At 37.8% G+C, this 18606-nt stretch overlaps 1 protein-coding gene across 9 annotated transcripts in view; it reads right to left on the reverse strand.

Annotated features, from left to right (window-relative positions):
• Nucleotides 1–18606, reverse strand: part of PTPRM (protein tyrosine phosphatase receptor type M) — a 429982-nt gene that overhangs the window by 292483 nt on the left and 118893 nt on the right. For all 9 annotated transcript variants that reach the window (XM_015855337.2, XM_015855345.2, XM_015855344.2 and 6 more), the window contains exon 3: nt 1135–1400. In XM_015855337.2, the coding sequence (XP_015710823.1) occupies nt 1135–1400 (266 nt within the window). The remainder of the gene's footprint in view (nt 1–1134; nt 1401–18606) is intronic.

The raw sequence follows: 18606 nt of genomic DNA on the forward strand, positions 1-18606 counted from the left end.
AGAAGCACATTCCTTTGGTAGCTGTTCTTCTATTTATGACTGAACTGGTCAACAAGTATTCATCATCTAAATCAAACCTAAAGACCCTAATGCAGTAAAATCTATTGACATTCAATTCCAGCATCCTTAATGAACTGAAAGAATTACTGAATTTATTATTGAGAAATTAAAGTGATCGACTGGAATCAATAGAAGAAATTCTTGATTGTTTCAGTGTGATTACTTCCTCTACATTTGTTGCCATTTAAGCTGGCAGGTGGCTAAGCACCACATGATTGATTGCACACTCCTTCTCCTTCCCTGTGTTGGTGGAGAGAATCAAAAAGAAAAAAAATAAAGTAGAACTTGTAGGTTGAGATAAAACTATTTATCAAAGTAGAGAAAAGGAAGTGGATAATAATTATGACAAGTGTATAGATATATATGAATGTATATAACAAATGATACACAAACAACTGCTCGCCACCCCAGACCAACACCCAGCTAGCACCTGAGAAGTAGAAGAGAATTAGATGAACTTCCATCCCCTTCAAAACTCCTGCATGATGTCATATGGTATGTCATCCCCATGGCCAGTTTAAGTCAGTCCTAATTCTGTTCCCAGCTTCTTGTGTCCTTCACTGTGAATGGTTTTGGTTCTGTACAACATTGCTGAGCAGCAGCTATAAGAACTGGTGTGTTATCAACATTGTTTTTGTCTTATAAGCAAAACACAGCATCATAACAGGCATTGAAGAATTAAGTCCCAGCTGAAAATAAGACAATATTCTTGCCTTATTTCATACTGTTTACATCACTATCCCACAATTTCTATGCATCCTAACTAATTACCATCACTTATCTTGCTTACTGATATATGTATGCACACACTCATAACTTTGGGCTCACATCTGCCATACTTACATACATATGAAGTGTGTGTGTGTTTATGAGCACATATTTCTATAAATATATGTAAACATTTAAATGCAGCTATATACATGTAAAAACACTTATCATCTACACAAAAAAATGTAGTCAAAATAAAGATCAATAAAACATATTGAAACATACTTTGATTTTAAAGTCAAAATGATAATTTAGAACCAGGTGCTGACTATGAGAAACACAATTTCATAAAAAAATGAAACATACCTGATAAAAATGCGGCCAGAAAGTACTGATGGCAAGCTCTGCTCTGTTCCAAGTACCAGTAGTAGATGTGTTCCAGACTGGGTTACCGATAGGCCCATCATTAACTTTCACATACACATTCAAAGTGCCAGGGCTAGATCCACTCTTGCTTGAAATGTAATAGTGGAAATCAATACAATGCGTATCATTTTCTTTTAGATGGGGCATCAGGAGGTGAGCTTTCTGTCCTGCGTATCTCCCAGATGTATTCACCAACATGAAAGAACCTGCAAAAACAAAGTCACTATTTCAACTTCTCATTATTTTACCTTCCTTTTCCTGTTATGGTAATCCATAATCAAGGCATCATTAAAAAACAATTATTTTAACTTGCTTCTATTAATATCACTATAAACTGTATTTAATCTCAAATTGCTTTCAAGAATCTTAAGATTATTTACAAAGCTATTAACTACCAGAATCCTTATTTTTCACACATACAAAGAAAGAAAAACAATAAAAAAAGAAAACCCAACATGATCAGCACTGCACTAAATCTACAGATATTAGAAGAGAATCAATCATAGGTGGAAACTATTCAAGCACATCTGTATGCTTCGTCCTATTGAAATTAAGGACAGATCTAGGCACAGATGTTGGGATGCTGTATCTAGTATGGATGCAGTTTAAAATATTTCAGATTCCTTAGGCTCAATTCAGCTTATCAGTAGCTACTGCTTTTACTGATTAAGAGTGGTCATAGAATCATTGAATTGTTCAGGTTGGAAAAGACCTTGAAGAACATTGGGTCCAACCCTGACCTAACCATGCTACCCTAACTTTAACAACCCTGCTAAATCATGTCCCTGAGCACCACATCCAAACAGTTTTTAAACACATCCAGGGTTGGTGATTCAAGCATCTCCCTGGGGAGCCTATTCCAGTGCTTAACAATCATTTCTGTAAGGAAGTGTTTTGTAATATCCAACCTAAGCTTACCCTGGTGCAACTTGAGGTCATTTCCCCTCATCCCATCTCCTGTCACAGAAGAGACCAGCTATGCCCTCCCTGTAAGCAACTTTCAGTTATTGGAAGACAGCAATAAGGTCTCCCTTCAGCTTCCACTTCCCCAGACTACACAGCCCCAGTTCCTTCTATGAAGGTCACTTGATTGTCTCCTAACTTCAGGAATTTAGAAAAGAAGTAAGCTCCCAGCAAATTCTAAGCTCTACAGAACAGAAAAGAGAGCAGGAGGAGGAAGAGGAGTAATGTTACAATATTATCCACTTCAACAGCAAGAAGAAAAGTAAAGGCACAGTCCACATAAAGTTACACTCAAACAATCCTCACATTAACATCTCGTCAATTTACGGGCTCCTGTTCAGTGCCTGCTAATGTGTGTAATTGAGGTGCACCTTCAAAATAATCAATTTACACAACAGATGTGCAATTAGAAAAGTAAAACACTATGCAAGACATTCATATTTCTGTGTTGAACAAATCCAAAGCCAAAAGAGATAACTCAACTAATACATACACTGTGATACCATAGAAGGAAGTAAAATCCAACATAACTACTTTTGAATGAGGATTCATTGACAGAACACAATTAAGATATCAATAAAAAGGTATTTCAAACCCTGCATTTTTCGTAAAAGCCAAAAAGCAAACAAACAAACAAAAAAAACCAAACAGATATGTTAGAGATGCATGCTATACATGCATCACTACCTATTTTTGTAAAAACAGAAGCAAAAACATTTCACAAACAGTTTCTAAAAAAAAAAAAATTAATCTTTTTCAATTTGATGGGAATTGATACTCTGGAATTTCAATCAGATCATATAATCATAGAATGGTCCGGGTTGAAAAGGACCACAATGATCATCCAGTTTCAACCCCAATGCTGCATGCAGGGTTGCAAACCACCAGACCAGGCTGCCCAGAGCCACATCCAGCCTGGCCTTGAATGCCTCCAGGGATGAGGCACCCACAACCTCCTTGGGCAACCTGTTCCAGTGCATCACCACCCTCTGTGTGAAAAATTTCTCCTAATATCTAAAATAACCCTCCCCGGTCTCAGTTTAAAACCATTCCCCCTAGTCCTATCACTGTCCACCCCTGTAAACAGCTGTTCCCTCTCCTGTTTACATATTCCCTTCAAGTACTGGAAGGTCACAATAAGATCTCCCCAGAGCCTGATCTTTTCCTGGCTATGCAAGCCCAGTTCCCTCAGACTTTCTTCATAGGAGAGATTCTCCAGCCTTCAAATCCAGATGGGAAATTCTATGTCATTTTTAGAAAAGGAGTGCAAGTGTCTCGACAACTTCAGTCCAGACCATACCTTTATCTTAAATTTAATTATTCAGTAATACACTTCGCAGCTACCCTAAATTATTTATCGAGTATAACTTCTAATTAATTTTCAATCAAGTCAAATAATTGAGTTACTCAGGTTTACAAAAACTGAAATGAAATGTGATACAAAAGGATCTAAATGTTTTACCACCCAAAAGGTAAAATAGCATACTAGGACGAATGCTTATGCATTAGTAATGTAAATCAATGTCACTATACATGCCTCTCCAATTAAAACCTCATACCACACTTAAAATTCATTTCATTTTCTAGTGTTCCTAATACTGGCTTTTCTCACACTGCTAACAATTTGAGTTTTATTTTCAATTTAGCAGAATGTCAAAATGCTTTCCTATGTAAGGACTGGTTTATAGGAGTTTCTGATTACACCATTCTTGAATCTACAGTACATACATATTATTTTTTTGCTGTGTTTCAGTTGTCTAAAATGTTGGAGGAACCAATGATGAGACAAGAAGACCCTCCTCAGTATTCCAAGTGCAGCAGCCAGAGTGGCATCCTTGCTACTGACCTATTGGTCAGGGCACAGTAAAGAATGTTATTTATTACTTCTGAATTTGCACATATTCTCTTCCTCCATTTCAGCCTGTCAAACCAGTGCATTTCTTTCATGTAGCATTCCCTCTGTGTTTTTAACTTGTAATACAAACATCTTCAAATACTTCAGTGCAGAAAGCATGGAATTAGTTTCTGCAATAATACATTAAGACAAGAATTCTTCCCTTATTTTCATGTATGCAGAGGAAACTAAACAAGTTAGCACACTTCAATCTTTCCAATACTTTTTTTTTTTTTAATACAGTGGTTCCTAAGATGTCTATGGTTTTGAGCTGATCAAAGTATAAAATCCTGCTGTGCTGGACTTTTAGATCCTGTTGCTCAATAATTAACTAGGATGCTGAAAGGTGAAGAATAAATCGACACCCAGCTAGAACAAGAGATATTCCTGTTCTATTACTAATAAGACATTTCCCAATGTTTAAAAGACAACAAAGAGTTTCAAATAAAATCCACAAAATTATTATCTGAGTACAAAAAGAAGCAAATAAATGCTACTTAGTCTAATGGGACTTTTCCTGCTTTAAAAGGTAGGAAATAAACCAACACTCCTTCCATCACTTAGGATTTGTTCTTCTATAAAGTATTCGGCAAACTCTTCCTAGTCCATGAGATAAAGAGTAGGAGACAATACTCTGAAGATATCCTTTTAATTGTCTGAGCTCTGGAATGTATGAGAACACCATCGAACTCCACCAGAAGGTCTTTTTGGACACTTCCCACTCGTAAAGGTCTCACCAGCCACCAATTTCATAAGCTGAAGTTTCTTTTGTACCAGCTCACCTGTAGCAGGACACTCATTCACACTGATCAAAGCTGTAAACTAAGACATTTGGTCATCTGTAGTTGTGTACTGTTTCAAACATAGTAACATCTGTCCTAAGCCTAAATATAGCTTCTAGACAGCACTTAGGTAATATTTCTGAAGAAACCATGCATGTAGAAGATGGATACAGGAACACTCAACTGTAAGATCCTGGCTTCAGAACAGAGAGCAACAGAAAAGCCTTCCCGCATCAAGTGCAGGAGAGTTTCCCTGCATCAGAATGAAAATTCCAAGCGCCTGTCAGATGTCAGATATCTGATGTCAGTACATTCAATGCACAGCCATTTCAAGCTAGCCAGTGAAGAAAAACTAACTGTAGATACAGCACCTTCAACATTACCCATCTCTGAAATTACATGCTTTCCTCAAGGTACAAGAATGCATTCTGCCCACCTGAAGTAGCTAACACAGCCCTTTTGATCGGTGCTTAGGCCTCTTACATTGGCCAATGGGATGTGAAGCCTGGGCTTAACCTTTTTATTGCTTAACCTTTTATTGGCCCTTACCCTTGAAAGCTTACCACCTCATTAAAGAATTTAAGCTACTTTTATTTGGGTAGCAGCTCTTTTTCCCTTCATGTGAACTCTGATAAAGATCAACTTCCAAAGGTCAAAGCAGCATGTAACTCCTTACATTAGGTGAAAGTAAGAGCAAACTCTGTAAAATCAAGTGAAAAATAATACATAACATATTAAAATTTGAGCCTGTTTCTACAACTACTTTTATCTATGGATTTCCTCACAAGAAAGAAAAACAAACCGTTAGGCATTAAAAGGAAAAGACATCATCATTAAAGACTAGTGGGTGCATCTTACTTGAAACCACACAGTATGTGTAAAGGAAAGAAAAAGTGTTCTGAATGCATTAAAATCTCTCTTACAATCTTTTTTGTTTCTTGTTTTTTTCTTTTTTTTTTTTTCTCCCAAATCAACTTGTTTTCAATGTTAAATCATGTAGAAATTTTCTCTTACAGCTTTTACTATTGCCCTCCATTAAACTGATTGCTAAAGTAATACTATGCCAGATGGATATAAACATCTAAAGCATGTGGATAAACTCAGTTCACAAATAAACACCTAATTTGGATTGGAAGGAAAAGAAAAATAAAAAAGAAGGGGAGAAAAAGAGTTCTCATCCACGAAAGGAAAAAACTGACATAACATTTGCAAGATAACAGATTGGCGCCCCAGAATGCTTATCTCACTTTTGGGCATCTGACAAACACACTGCAAGAAATACATGCAGGCATTCACTGGTGTACCTACCAGGTCACAGTTGCCCGCAGGGGAACAGGAACTAGACTGGGATTCCAACAAGACAATACAAAATTAAGATTAATTCAGTACTCCAAAGAAGACATTGCAAATGCACATACTATTATAAATATATTCCTTTTAAATAAATGTACTTCCTTAGTAGTACTATCATGTTTAAACACAACTTTCCTCAGTCAAAAAGTTTAAATGGGATTTACATGGGTGCAGTGTTTAACGCCATCTTTAGGCACTACATGCAAATTAATATTTCAGAACTACAGACTTAAATCAAACAACTAAAACCTAAGGTGACTAACAGGGCTCAAAATTCATTAAATTCAGGCTTCTTGAATCCACATGCATTAAAAGTCACAAAGTTTCTAAGTCATCCATATTTCATCATTTTACCCAGAGGGTATAAATAAAGGAACAGGTGGATTTGCTACGCTTACTGCTGTTGTTTGGAATTCCTCATTGTGGTTGTTCAGCAGATTCACTGAAACTCTAATTCTATGAAGATAAAACACAGGAAAGAGACAGTGCTGACTAGATTTGGTCCCAAGTAAATGGGCAACTGAATATCCCAGTAATTCTCACTATTAACATCAAGGGAAATTTCCTGTGAGGCAAGCATAGAGAAAAATGAAAATCCTATGGTATTTATTCCACCAGCTATCCAGCAATAAATAGTATCATGACAGATCTTATTAGGCTTTTGTACACAAAAAGCTGCCCAAAAGATAGAATGACACAAGAACAGCAAAAAGATCCCAGTGTGTGTTTAAAAAAATATTCTGACAACTGGAAAAGCAATATACACTTCTACAAAAAATGATGGAAATGGCACAAGAGAGATTTTCCAGTCATTTCTATAAGTTTTCGCTATGTCACACCACCTTGTTAAGAGATGCTTTTTATACTCGGAATGACAAATGCAATGGAATTGAATGTGGTATCATTTTTCATGCGTGAAGAAAATCTGACTCGCGAGCAAAGAAAGTTACTTTGTTGATTTTTCACAAGTCCAATGCATGGTTGAACACAAATGATTAGTCTTCCTTCCTGACTGTGACAACAGACATAACCTACCCAGTAACCGGGATTTCACTGATATAATAATAAGCATAAGTAAAAACAATACTGGAGTTTGACTTACGCAAACATCAGCGCTTGATGATTTTGGCTCTCAGTGTTTGAAAACTGTGCTAAATGAAGTGGAAATTCTGCTTTTAAGACTAGATATTCTGTGTATCACCTTACACCCCTCAGGTGCAGAAACCTACCTCTACAAGTTCAGAAAATATTTAAAATACCCATTATCAAAATTGCACTGATTAGGTAGACGTAAACAGTATTCCCTAAATGCCTCCCTACTATCAAATCGCTACAGGCGGCTATCATGGCATCGTTTCCACTGTGAGTTTCCAAAGCCAAAGATGACTGTCAAAGACAATGGAGTTTTTGGGTGTGTGTAGGTGAACTGCAAGGCTCAAACACTGTGGGTCCCAACTTCCGACAGGGCGAAGGCAATATACCTGTTATCTGTATGGACCCTCTCAAAAGCACTGCAGAAAGTGGAGAGCTGAAATCTGAAGACTGACAACCTTGGACTCTTAATTTCCAAAGACAGGAAACAGAAGATATTTTGTCTCCAGTATTCTTTCCTACTATTTACTAAGTTTTCAGATAAAGGAAAATTCATTTTCAGGTAATGCTTGAGAATTATGAAGTTGATGTAATTTGAGAAGGCTCTCAAAGCATGACTAACAGCTTATGAAGAACCAGCAGCTTCTGCTCAGATACAGAACGTCCAGGTGCCACGCTGTAGGGAACTGCACATAAAAATCAGTAAAACCTCATTTGAACTGGCAAAATGAGGAGTGCCTCATCTACTCTGCATAGAAACATCTTCCATTGTTTGGTTATAAATTCATCACATACAAACATGAAAGCACATATTTCTGAGTCACGTATTTCTGCAGTCACTTTTCCAATAGCCAGTAATGCCTAAAAGATCTGCTTTCTGAAGATCACTGTTTGCTTTTCCAACCCTTTTCAATATTTAATGAATTCCACTGTTTGTCCTATAGTCTTCGTTCTGTTTCCTTCATGACTTTTCTACATTTTCAAACATTACATGGACATTCGGAAAGCTGTTTCTTATATGACTAACATTACCTTTTCATAAAAAGCAAACAACATATAGAAAGTCCATACAAAGTTCAGAAGCTGATGGAGAAAACAACTGCTTATGGACAAATTCAGACAGATCTATCTGAAGTTTCAGATTCAATTTCTGATCCAATCATTTCTATTAAAAAAAAAAAAAAAAAAGCAAGCAAAGTAAGAAAAGGCAAAGAATCTGTGTGTTAGAGTACACTGTGTACTAATTAGCACAAATATAAATATTCCCTGGTGGAGAGTTAACTTGAAAACAAAAACATGAAAGTTCGAGTTGAAGAAAAGGAAGCAAAGTGAGGGAGGTATTAGGGAAAACAAATCAAAGAAAAATTAACGACAGAAAGGAAAACAAATCCAGGATAGACAGAACGAGACCCAGTCTGATTAAAATGCAAAGATATCCAGAAGCACCTCCTTGGGACTGGAAAAAGCCAGTTCAGGTTGACTGAGTACTCTGTAGACATTCAAAATAATCAATTTCTATTAACCAGAATTATAGACCAGTAGTGATCTTTCCATAGGTTCCTCCATATCAAATACCATGAAAACGTACTGGACTAATTTCTACCCTCAAGCTTGAAGCGAGACGGCCTTTACCACAGGGGACTGTGTACTTCCAAGATGAAAGTGTAAGGTGTTCTCCCTTATGAGGTTATTCCAGTAGATACTCCCAACACTTTTTTTATATAAGCATACCAACACAAAAAGGACAAAGATAATTCTTTGAATATAGACATCCAAAATAAAACAAATCATACATTGTAAAGTACTTCCCCTAATTTCCACTGCAAAAAAAAAGTAGAAGTCAACAATGCTGTCCTACAACTGGATGGATGGTAAGCAGAAAACAATGAGTTTCTATCTTATGAACTGTTATGTGTACTTAAAGGAAGAATACACAAGAAAACATATTTGAACTAACAATATCATGCAGAATTTTACTGGGAAGAAAAGGAAAAGCTCAAGAGTTTTAAATGTGATTTGTAGATGCTACTCCAACTTCAACATTAAGGGTGTAGAGTACTGTGAGAATCACAGAGGTGACCTTAAACATCATTAAGTCAGACCCCTCCTACCTGAAGTTCCCTTCATGTACTAGAAGGTCACAATGAGGTCTACCCTGAGCCTCCTCTTCTCCAATGTAAATAAACCCAACTCCCTCAACCTTTCTTCAAAGGAGGGATGCTAGAGCTCTTTGATCATCTTTGCTGCCCCCCTCTGGACCCACTCCAACAACTCCACACCCCTCCTGCGCTGGGGACCCTAGGCCTGGAAACATGACTCCAAAACGAGACCTCCTAAAGGCAGACCAGAGCAGGACAATCCCCTCCCTCTCTCTCTGTGCTAGCCACCCCCTCTTTTGATGCAGATCAGGACCCATCTGTTTTTCTCTGCTGCAAGAGTACACTGGTCGCTCATGTCAAACTCTTCATCCACCAGAACTGCCAGTCCTTCTCAGCAGGGCTACTCTCACTGAGTTCTTCTCCCAGTCCCATATCTGGGACTGCCTCAACCCAAGAGCAACACCTTGCACTTGGTCTTGTTAAACCTCATTAGATTCTCACATGCCTACTTTTCAAGAATGTCCTGGTCCCTTTCGATGTTGTCCCCCTTTTCTTTATGTCAACAACAGACTGTTGATTTGGAATGGAAGTTACTGTGGGCCTTGTATAAAACAAAGACAGGAAAAAGAGATATCATTCAAACTCCAACTCCACTCATGAAAGTAAACTGATTTTGTTTTATTTTTTAAACAGGAAACAACTTGATTTGCCTGAACACAAGGCAAATGTAACTACAATGTAACCCCCCTTTCGTTTGGAAGTGTAGCAAGGGTAAAGTCTCAAAGCAGTCAAGCTACTCTGCATACAAGCCACAGTCACTCAAGAAACACTGGCAGCTAATTTGTTACTGTTTACAGCTGCCTGGGATTGCTTTTTGTTTGTTTGTTTTTAAGGAACTGTGCACTGCAGTTGGCAAATTTGGCATGAGACAACATTTTTGTTTGTTTTAATTTCCGTGGGATCCCTCGTCCCATGTTTGGCCTAATATGCTAAGGTCTGATAGCTCTACCAGCCACTGCAACAGCTTCTGTAAGCAGCAAAAAATCACGCTAGAAATTGTAAAAGAACTAAACTGATTTATAAAAGATTGACACTGGATTATTTTTTTTTAAAGCTGGCCTAATGTTTTCTTGTTTGTTTGTTTTTGTTTTTTTTTTTTTGTATTTTTTTTTTTAACCAGCTATAACATCTTCAACTTTTATGCTATGACTGGATCTCAGACATGCTAGAGCTTTGATGCAGACCTGTCTGTACCTCTTCTTTAAAGCAAATGCACCAAAAATACCAAACAGGCTCTGAAGAAGCTGTTTTATTATAAGATAAACTTGAACAAGCTTTCTTCTGTTTGAAAACCTAGATTCTTCAGGTGAAAGAGATAAAATACAGACATTTGAAAACAAGCATCTTTTCTGCCCAAACGTGTCTTTGCAACAAGAGCCCTTTCCTTCAGACCTGCTTTAAACACCAGCAACTTTGAATAGCTCTACTTGTTCTCCCTTGGGTCAACAGAAAAATCTCCCCTTTTCCCCTTTTCGTCATCTCTGGCCTGTGTTTGTGACTGCTCCCCATTATTCTAAGAAACCTCTGCAAGTGCAAGCTCTCCAGTCAGCACATCTATCATTGTCTGCCCCATTCTTCCCTGAAAAAGCATCACCCATGGCCAGGTATTCTCAAAGAAGAAATCTTCCCCTCAAAGGACTGCACCTAACCAAAAAAACAAACATGTAGTTGCCAATAGTAGAACTTCATATAATATAGCATGCAAACAAAAAATAGTTTTAGAAGATACCTTGAACCATTATCTTGTTTGTCACACACAGAATGACAAAATGTGCAGGGAAGTTTTTTACACGTCCTTTTTGCTTGCAAGAAAATAGGATGGAGTCACTGGGACATGTGCAAAGCTGGACTCATGGATGAATGGAGACAAAAAAAAACAGTGCTTTCACCAGCACTACTGTAAACACATATGGCATTCAAGCAAACAGCACAGACCCCATCCTGATCCTCCCCTCCAGGTAACAGAGACTGAAGTTCGCTAATGGCTTGTACTCCCTGGCCCACAGGTTCTGGCTCCAGACCCAAAAGCCCTCAATGTTTACCATCCCACACCAGCTGTTGGGACTCAAAAGGTCTACCCTGCCCCCTGGATAGCCTGGCTTAAATTTCACAAGTATTCCCAACACACTCAAGACAGAACGTGCAACACACAGATAAAATGGTTAAAAAGAGGATTTAATAAAGCCACAAGGCAGAGTGCAGTGCAGCACTAGGCATACAGGTTGATCAGCTATTCACCCTTGGTAAGCCTCTTTTATCCCTTCATCACTCCATTTTACTATGTTGGTTCCTCCCAAACCCAACTACATCCCTGCCCTCAGCCTCCACATTAGAGGTCACACATGCAGTGAGGGTAGCAAGCAAAAATACCAAGCCACGTTTCCCATGATTCCTTTACCTATCAGATTTTATTATAATTCAGTATTCAAAGGACAAGACAGCTTCTTTTATCACTGAATATAAACATCTCTTAAGCTAAATATCACATGCCAACAATTAATGCTATAGCCCAGGAAGTCTCCTTTTATAAATACGCTCTCTGTTACAGTACAACAATATTAGTCTATTTTTGTAAACCATTCAACTATGCAATTCAGCATTCAAGTAGTAATACCCAGGAGATAAACTGACATCAGTTTTAACATGTGTAAGGTGAGCTCCCACGATAAACAACTTTCTCTTCAGGTTAAAAGCTTTAGGGAAGTAAAAATAATAGCAGGGTGCGGGAGAACATGGTTGACACTGCATGTTGACCTTACTGAAAAGGGACATCTCCAAGAAGAGGGTTAAGTGCTATTGGTACGCTTCTCCCTTCCCAGAGACAGGCTGAAAGGTTTGTTAAATACTGAGGTTAATATAAAAAGCTTCCCAAGGCCCAGAGATAGTGAGCTTGGCAGTTTTAAGAGAAATTCAATTTTGTTTCAGCTATAGGTTGCTGGGTTAATGTTTGACTAACGATCATAACTATGCACACTCTGCAAAATTCTAGATTACCTCAGCAATAAGTTACTTTTCAGTTAAAAACTGACTGTTATTGTACTTTCTGCACGTAGTATTCACTGGAAAAAGTAATGCCACCTGCCTGATTGCCAATTTCCCAACTACTGATAAAGGCAAATTGTCACCATAACACTGTCAGGTGTGTGAAACTACTACCAAGGAATTGCCCTGGTTTAGATTCCGCAGTAACAGTGTATGCAAATACCATCCATCTTTTCATTTCCACTTCCAGAGGCACCAAATGCCTGACAGTTTGTCACAGACGTGTAATACAGAAAACAAAACACTGATGTTGCCCACAGCACAAAATCCCACCACTATAAAGAGCCTTCTGAAATCTTGTTTGACATATCAGTAATTTTAGGAGCACATTAGCCTCACGGGCCATTCCCTTAGTGGAGTAATTTACTCCTAGTTTTACAAGATTCCACAAAGGTAACTCACAAGAAATCTATCTTATCCCTCAAAGAACACGGTACAATAAAGAAGAGGAATAGACTACAATGCAGTATTTAACCTTTTCTTCTGCACTGAAGCAACTGTCTTTTTCTCACTTGTACATTCTTCTGAAAGCTCTCCTAGCACGGACCATATACAGGATCAATTATTTTCTTTCCATGTAAAAAATACTGCCCAGCAATTAGCAGTTCACAGGTCTAAGAACAAATAGAGATGCATCTCTAAAAGATACTTCTATTTTTTGTTTGCTTTTCTGCATCACTTAATGATGCTACAAAACACAGAGGGTGGGCTTTCTCCCCTGCTAACCTACAAATGATTTTAGATTAGCATTTACAGCATTTCCCCCCAAGGAAGCATTGCTGAAACCTTTGCTAGGGCTTGTGGAGGAAAATGTTCAGCATACGAGGGCCTGCATTTGGCTGAGTGTGCCACATCTCAGAACCTTGAGCCTCAGTCCCCACCAGGAAGCCCTAAGAGGCAAGGCATCAGCACAAAGGGGATTGCCTGCCCTATGGCAACTACAAGAGAGATTATGCTTTAATGGAAAAGGTTCCACACTTTCTCAGCTATACACATCAGCTATTTACCTTTTATTGTCTCACAGCAATCAGCGTGCACAGTCAAACCTATTTTATAACAATATAAAAAGCTTTAACAGTGCTATAATAGGATATGCAATTAGGGCTTGTAAATCATACAATGACAACAAAATCAAAAACCCTACCAAGTTTCAAAATCTTTTTTTTGTTTGTTTGTTTGTTTTTTTTAATGGAATTAAATCTTTTCCATCAGGATCCATGTATGCATGTGAATATGTCACAGCTTGAAATATAACAATAATTGGACTTGTCCGGTACAGAAATCAGATACCCATTACATCTCCATTCCTGGATGTCTGGCTTTTTCTTTTTTTTAAAGCTTTACCACAGAAGCAGCTCATGTTATTTTCTAAAAATTGGTAGATAAAACTGCATATGTCTTAGGCTTTCTCCTCTACTGATCCCATTAAACTTAACGATGATAGAGATGAAAAGGATGTACCTTAAGTGTTCTGATTCCTTCTTTCCTCTGTGACTTACAAATTTTAAAGCAAGTAAAATTACAGGGGCACATGATACCAATGGCCTACGTTGCATGGCAGTGTTACAGACTTACATGAAAGCATTTCAGCACATAAGCAATCTTATAAAAAAGAATAACAATTAAAGACAGGATGATTTTAACTAAAGAATATAATTTTCAATTTATTTCCACAAACTTGAAATCTCTAGTATAAAATCTTTTTCATAATGTTACAGCATTCCAGGAACAAAAAAGATTTTCTCTTGGCTATTTTATTCTGGACATGTTAACCATTACAGTAGAATCTATTTTTAAAGGCTCTTATCTAGAACAGATTACGTCACAGACTACATCACAAACAATGAATGCTGTGCAGGTTGCCACGTTATCTGTGCTTATTTATACAATACTTTCCTTCCCTATGGAAACAGACATTCCAAACTATCTGAATACTGATAATGTGGGAATTTCACTTCTTGTTCTTTTAAAGAGACTTTTCCCAAGTCCCACTTTTAAGTTTCATACCATTGCAGCTATTTTCTATGTCCTTATTAGCATCAACTTGAATCCACCTTAAATATAGTAAAAAATGTTCTGAAATTGTTTAACCAGAATGCATAATGAAAATAACATACGTACTTATCTCAGAAAAAATATGTATCATTAGGGTAAGGGTCTTTTTTTTTTTTCTGTGTGCAGTCCCAGTGGGGGATACTGCTTGATATCCCTTTTTTCTCATTCCAATGAGCTGGAGATGCATTAAAAACATTCTCTTGGGCCTGATTCTTCACTGAAATAAGTGCTCCAGTTCTCATCATTCACGATCCCAGGAACTTGACTGTCACTGTAGAGAACAATGAGGTTGATGCTTCTTCAAAAAAGGAAGGCAGAAGACTCTAATTAACCAAAAAGCTTAAGGATGTGCTTAAGAACTACTCAGAAAGGCACTTATTTAACTTGACTTCAACAGGATTAAAAATTGAGAAAGTACTTGCATAATATTTTTTCATGATGCCTTCTGTAGTCGTAACTTACAGCTATTGCAAGGGCCTGATGTTTCACACCCTCATTAAAAATTGTTAATTGAAATATCATTGTCTGTAAGGATACAATTTTCATATCTGATTCAGAAAACCTGGAGCTGATTTAGTGAGAACTACTTTGTCAATAGAATACAGTATCTTAAGACAGCAATTCAGAAGCCGCGAGCTGTAAAATTATATTGGCACCAAAATATACTGCACATATTTAGTAGAGTATCTGAATGAACTCTTGCCCCCAGAAGCAAGTGCTAATTAATTCAGCAAAACTCAGTCCTGAAACTACTTTTTGAACAGTATTTAGGCATTTCTCAGCAGACCTGTAGCTCCCAAATGAGGCAGAGTCAATGAGCCATGCAAAACCATATTCAGTAAGTGAATTGTATGGTGTTTTCTAAGAGTGTCTAGTGGTCCATAAAAACATTAAGGCTTGGGAAGAGCGATTAAGTCAAAAAGAGTCCAGAAAAGGCTGACTTAAAGTCCTGAAAATTTTTATCAAGCCCAGATTTCAATCTAGGTGTTAAATATTAAATCTGAAATGAGCATTTGGATACCTGAATCACTCTGAGACAGCAAGAAGAATGACTGTTTTCAGTGCTGTCACAGGGGAACGTATATTTACATGTATCTTAAAGATACTGTAGGATAAAGAAAAATGAAATGAAAATATAACAAATACTCTGCCCTCTTCTTCTTTCACAATGTTTTTTTTACCTTTCAAGTTTCTGAGTTGAAATTTGGACATGAAAGCAGAAATGCCCAGATTTACACAACTCAAAAGTAAACTAGGGAATAAAAAGTGATGCTTTTAGATCTCCTTGTCCCTTTCTGCAATAATTTAAGGCAGGCAGCCCTCATGACACAAGCTGCTTTCTCCATGCTGCCCATGGGGACACCTCTCCTCTCTGAGAACTGCTGTGCCAGTAGGGCAGTTCCAACTCTCTTCATGTTATGAATGTATGGTATGCTTTGACACCCTCACAAGCCTCCCCTTTCCCACTGCATCTAAGTCCAAACACCAGCTCCAGCTCAAGACCCCATCTGAGAGAGAGCAGATCCCTCTGTGTCCCCAGGCCACAGAATTGCATGGGCTGGAAGGACCTCTGCAGATCAGCGAGTCCAATCTCCAGCTAAAGCAGGACCCCTGCATCAGGACTCACAGAAAAGCATCCAGGCAAATTTTTATTATCTCCAGAGAAGAGATTCCACAACCTCTCTGGGCACCCTGTTCCACTGCTCTGACAACATAAATGATTCCCATGGCAGCTTTTAGAGCTGCTAGCTGGGTGAGACTCAAGCCATCATATAAAAATGCTTTTCTTTTCTTCCTCCTCCTGGGTGCAGTGGTGGGAGGACAAAGAGGCATCACAGTGGGCCGAGTCCCTCAGTGGTCAGGGGAGATGCCAAGAGTCCAAGGCTGCCCAAAGACTCAAGGGAGAGATCATAGAGTCTGTGTTTCCCCATGCAGAAGGACAGACTCTTGACTCAGGAGAGGGGAATGAAGTAGGTAGCAGCCAGCCCCTGCAATGTGTCCACTAGGCTGTCAGCCTACACATAGACCCGAAAGTAAGACATGGTTATATGTGACAAACTTACTGTCTGTCTCTTTCCTTTCCTTCCCCATTCCTAGGATGTTACTCATATTCCATTGACTTATTTACTTTTTTAAATGCCCCTTTCAACTGTTCCTTTATGTAGGGGTTGTTGAAATGCTGCTGAGCAGCGGCCCTTACTGGCACACCACCAGTGCCCTGTTTGTGTGCCAACACGCTGCAGCAGGGAGCTCAAGGCTGACCGCAGCAATGATAGCTGCAGCAGGGCTTTAACACAAATGCGCTTTAAAGTTTCTGCCCGTCACTCATCATTAATGTGTTTCACATCAATGGCTTTTTACCTCTACCCCCTTATATTAAAAGCAAATTGCTCTGTACAAGCAGGCGGCCTTAAGCTAAGCCATGTATCTAGGTAACCAAGAAAACAGCTATGTGGGAAACAGGCTTGTTGTAGGTATGCCATACCACTGACTAATGGCTCTGTACGGTTAACATTTAATTAAAAAATTAGTTTTTAAGCTGACTTATATTTATTGTGTCTGACTGTAGTCTAGTTTGTTTGACTAAAATATGATCTTAAGTCTCAAGTCCATTAAATTTCCCTTCATTGTCTGCAAGCATGAATCATATTAATGTAATTTCTGAAATACTGCAGATCTTTTTTGTTATTTTCAAAGCCTGCTTCACATAAGCAAATAAATACACTTCAGTAGCATTTAATGAGACAAAAATCTTCAGAAATATTATGAAACATTATCATAATGAACCAGATTACATGAAAACATTAAAGGAAAATTGAAAATGCTAAAATGAATAATTGCTAGACTCAATTATCCTTTACAATATAATAAATACTTAGTGTTTCATTTAGACTACAACTTGGTGTCAAAAGCAGGAACACAAAACATACTGACATAAATTGATTTTCAGAAAAGTAACTGGATCACTTGGCTTTACCAAGAGACTATAGAATTCATTCTCCTTTTCCCATCTCATCTGCCACCTCCTCCATTTGCCAAATACAATTGTGTTACATAAAGGAGTTGATGAGTTGGCTACTAACAAGCCCCTTTAACCACCTTTTATGCAGATTTATTTTCAGAGTTTTTCAGTTAACACTGACTTCAGTTGTTAGTTTCCCAACTTAATTAAGCATCTTAATTAAAAAAAACAATAACAGTAGTCTAAGATCACCCCTTTCCATGAAATCACTTCAGAGAAAACATATCATTGGCAGAACATATTCAAAATAAAAGTTTCATTTATGGCCCAAATTCTTCTTATTGGCTACAATCATGAACACTACCTACAGTTACAATACTTAGCAAAGGTAAAAATAATACATTCCCCACTTTGCAGTGTACTTCTTGTGTATGGGGCAGTACTTTGTGCATAGCAAAATCCAGCCTTCAAGCTGGATCTATGCATTCAAAGCAAAATGATGATGGAATTGGAAAACGAATATTAAAAAGGAAAACAAACAAAACTAACAAAACAAAAACAGTGATAAATAAACTTTCTGAAGTCACTTTGGAAGTCAACTGGGTTTTGAAGAAGATGGCCTCTTTCCCAGCCTTCTTAAGAGCCCAAATCCCTAAGTTTCTACTTCAGAAAGGCAGAAAATAAACATCTGTCTTCTGTTCCTTCTTATCACCTACTGAACACAAGAGGAAAGTTGAGAATAGTCTACCAAAAAGCAAACACGCACTTACATTAGCAGATGTCAGCAATCTTTTTCATATGTTATACAAGTACGCATTGTACAAGTTCAGAGATTAGAGAACATTTGAAAACGTTGAGAACATTTGAAATAATATCCTTGTAAGCATATTTCCTGAAGTGTGTGGATATTTTAAACAAATATTTTGAAACAGCCTGCTGAGACACAGAAGTTGCCATGTGAAGCACAACAAACAAGCTATGGGCTGAACGCCATGTGGGCACAGAGCTATTTGTCAGCCTAACAAAGCTGTGCACTTTTTCTCATTTTATTTCAAGTTCACACCGACTTATTAATTAAAAAAAACTGATGGAAATTAATCCTCTTTTTAT

Source organism: Coturnix japonica, chromosome 2, assembly GCF_001577835.2.
Source record: "Coturnix japonica isolate 7356 chromosome 2, Coturnix japonica 2.1, whole genome shotgun sequence".
NCBI classification, from domain to species: domain Eukaryota; kingdom Metazoa; phylum Chordata; class Aves; order Galliformes; family Phasianidae; genus Coturnix; species Coturnix japonica.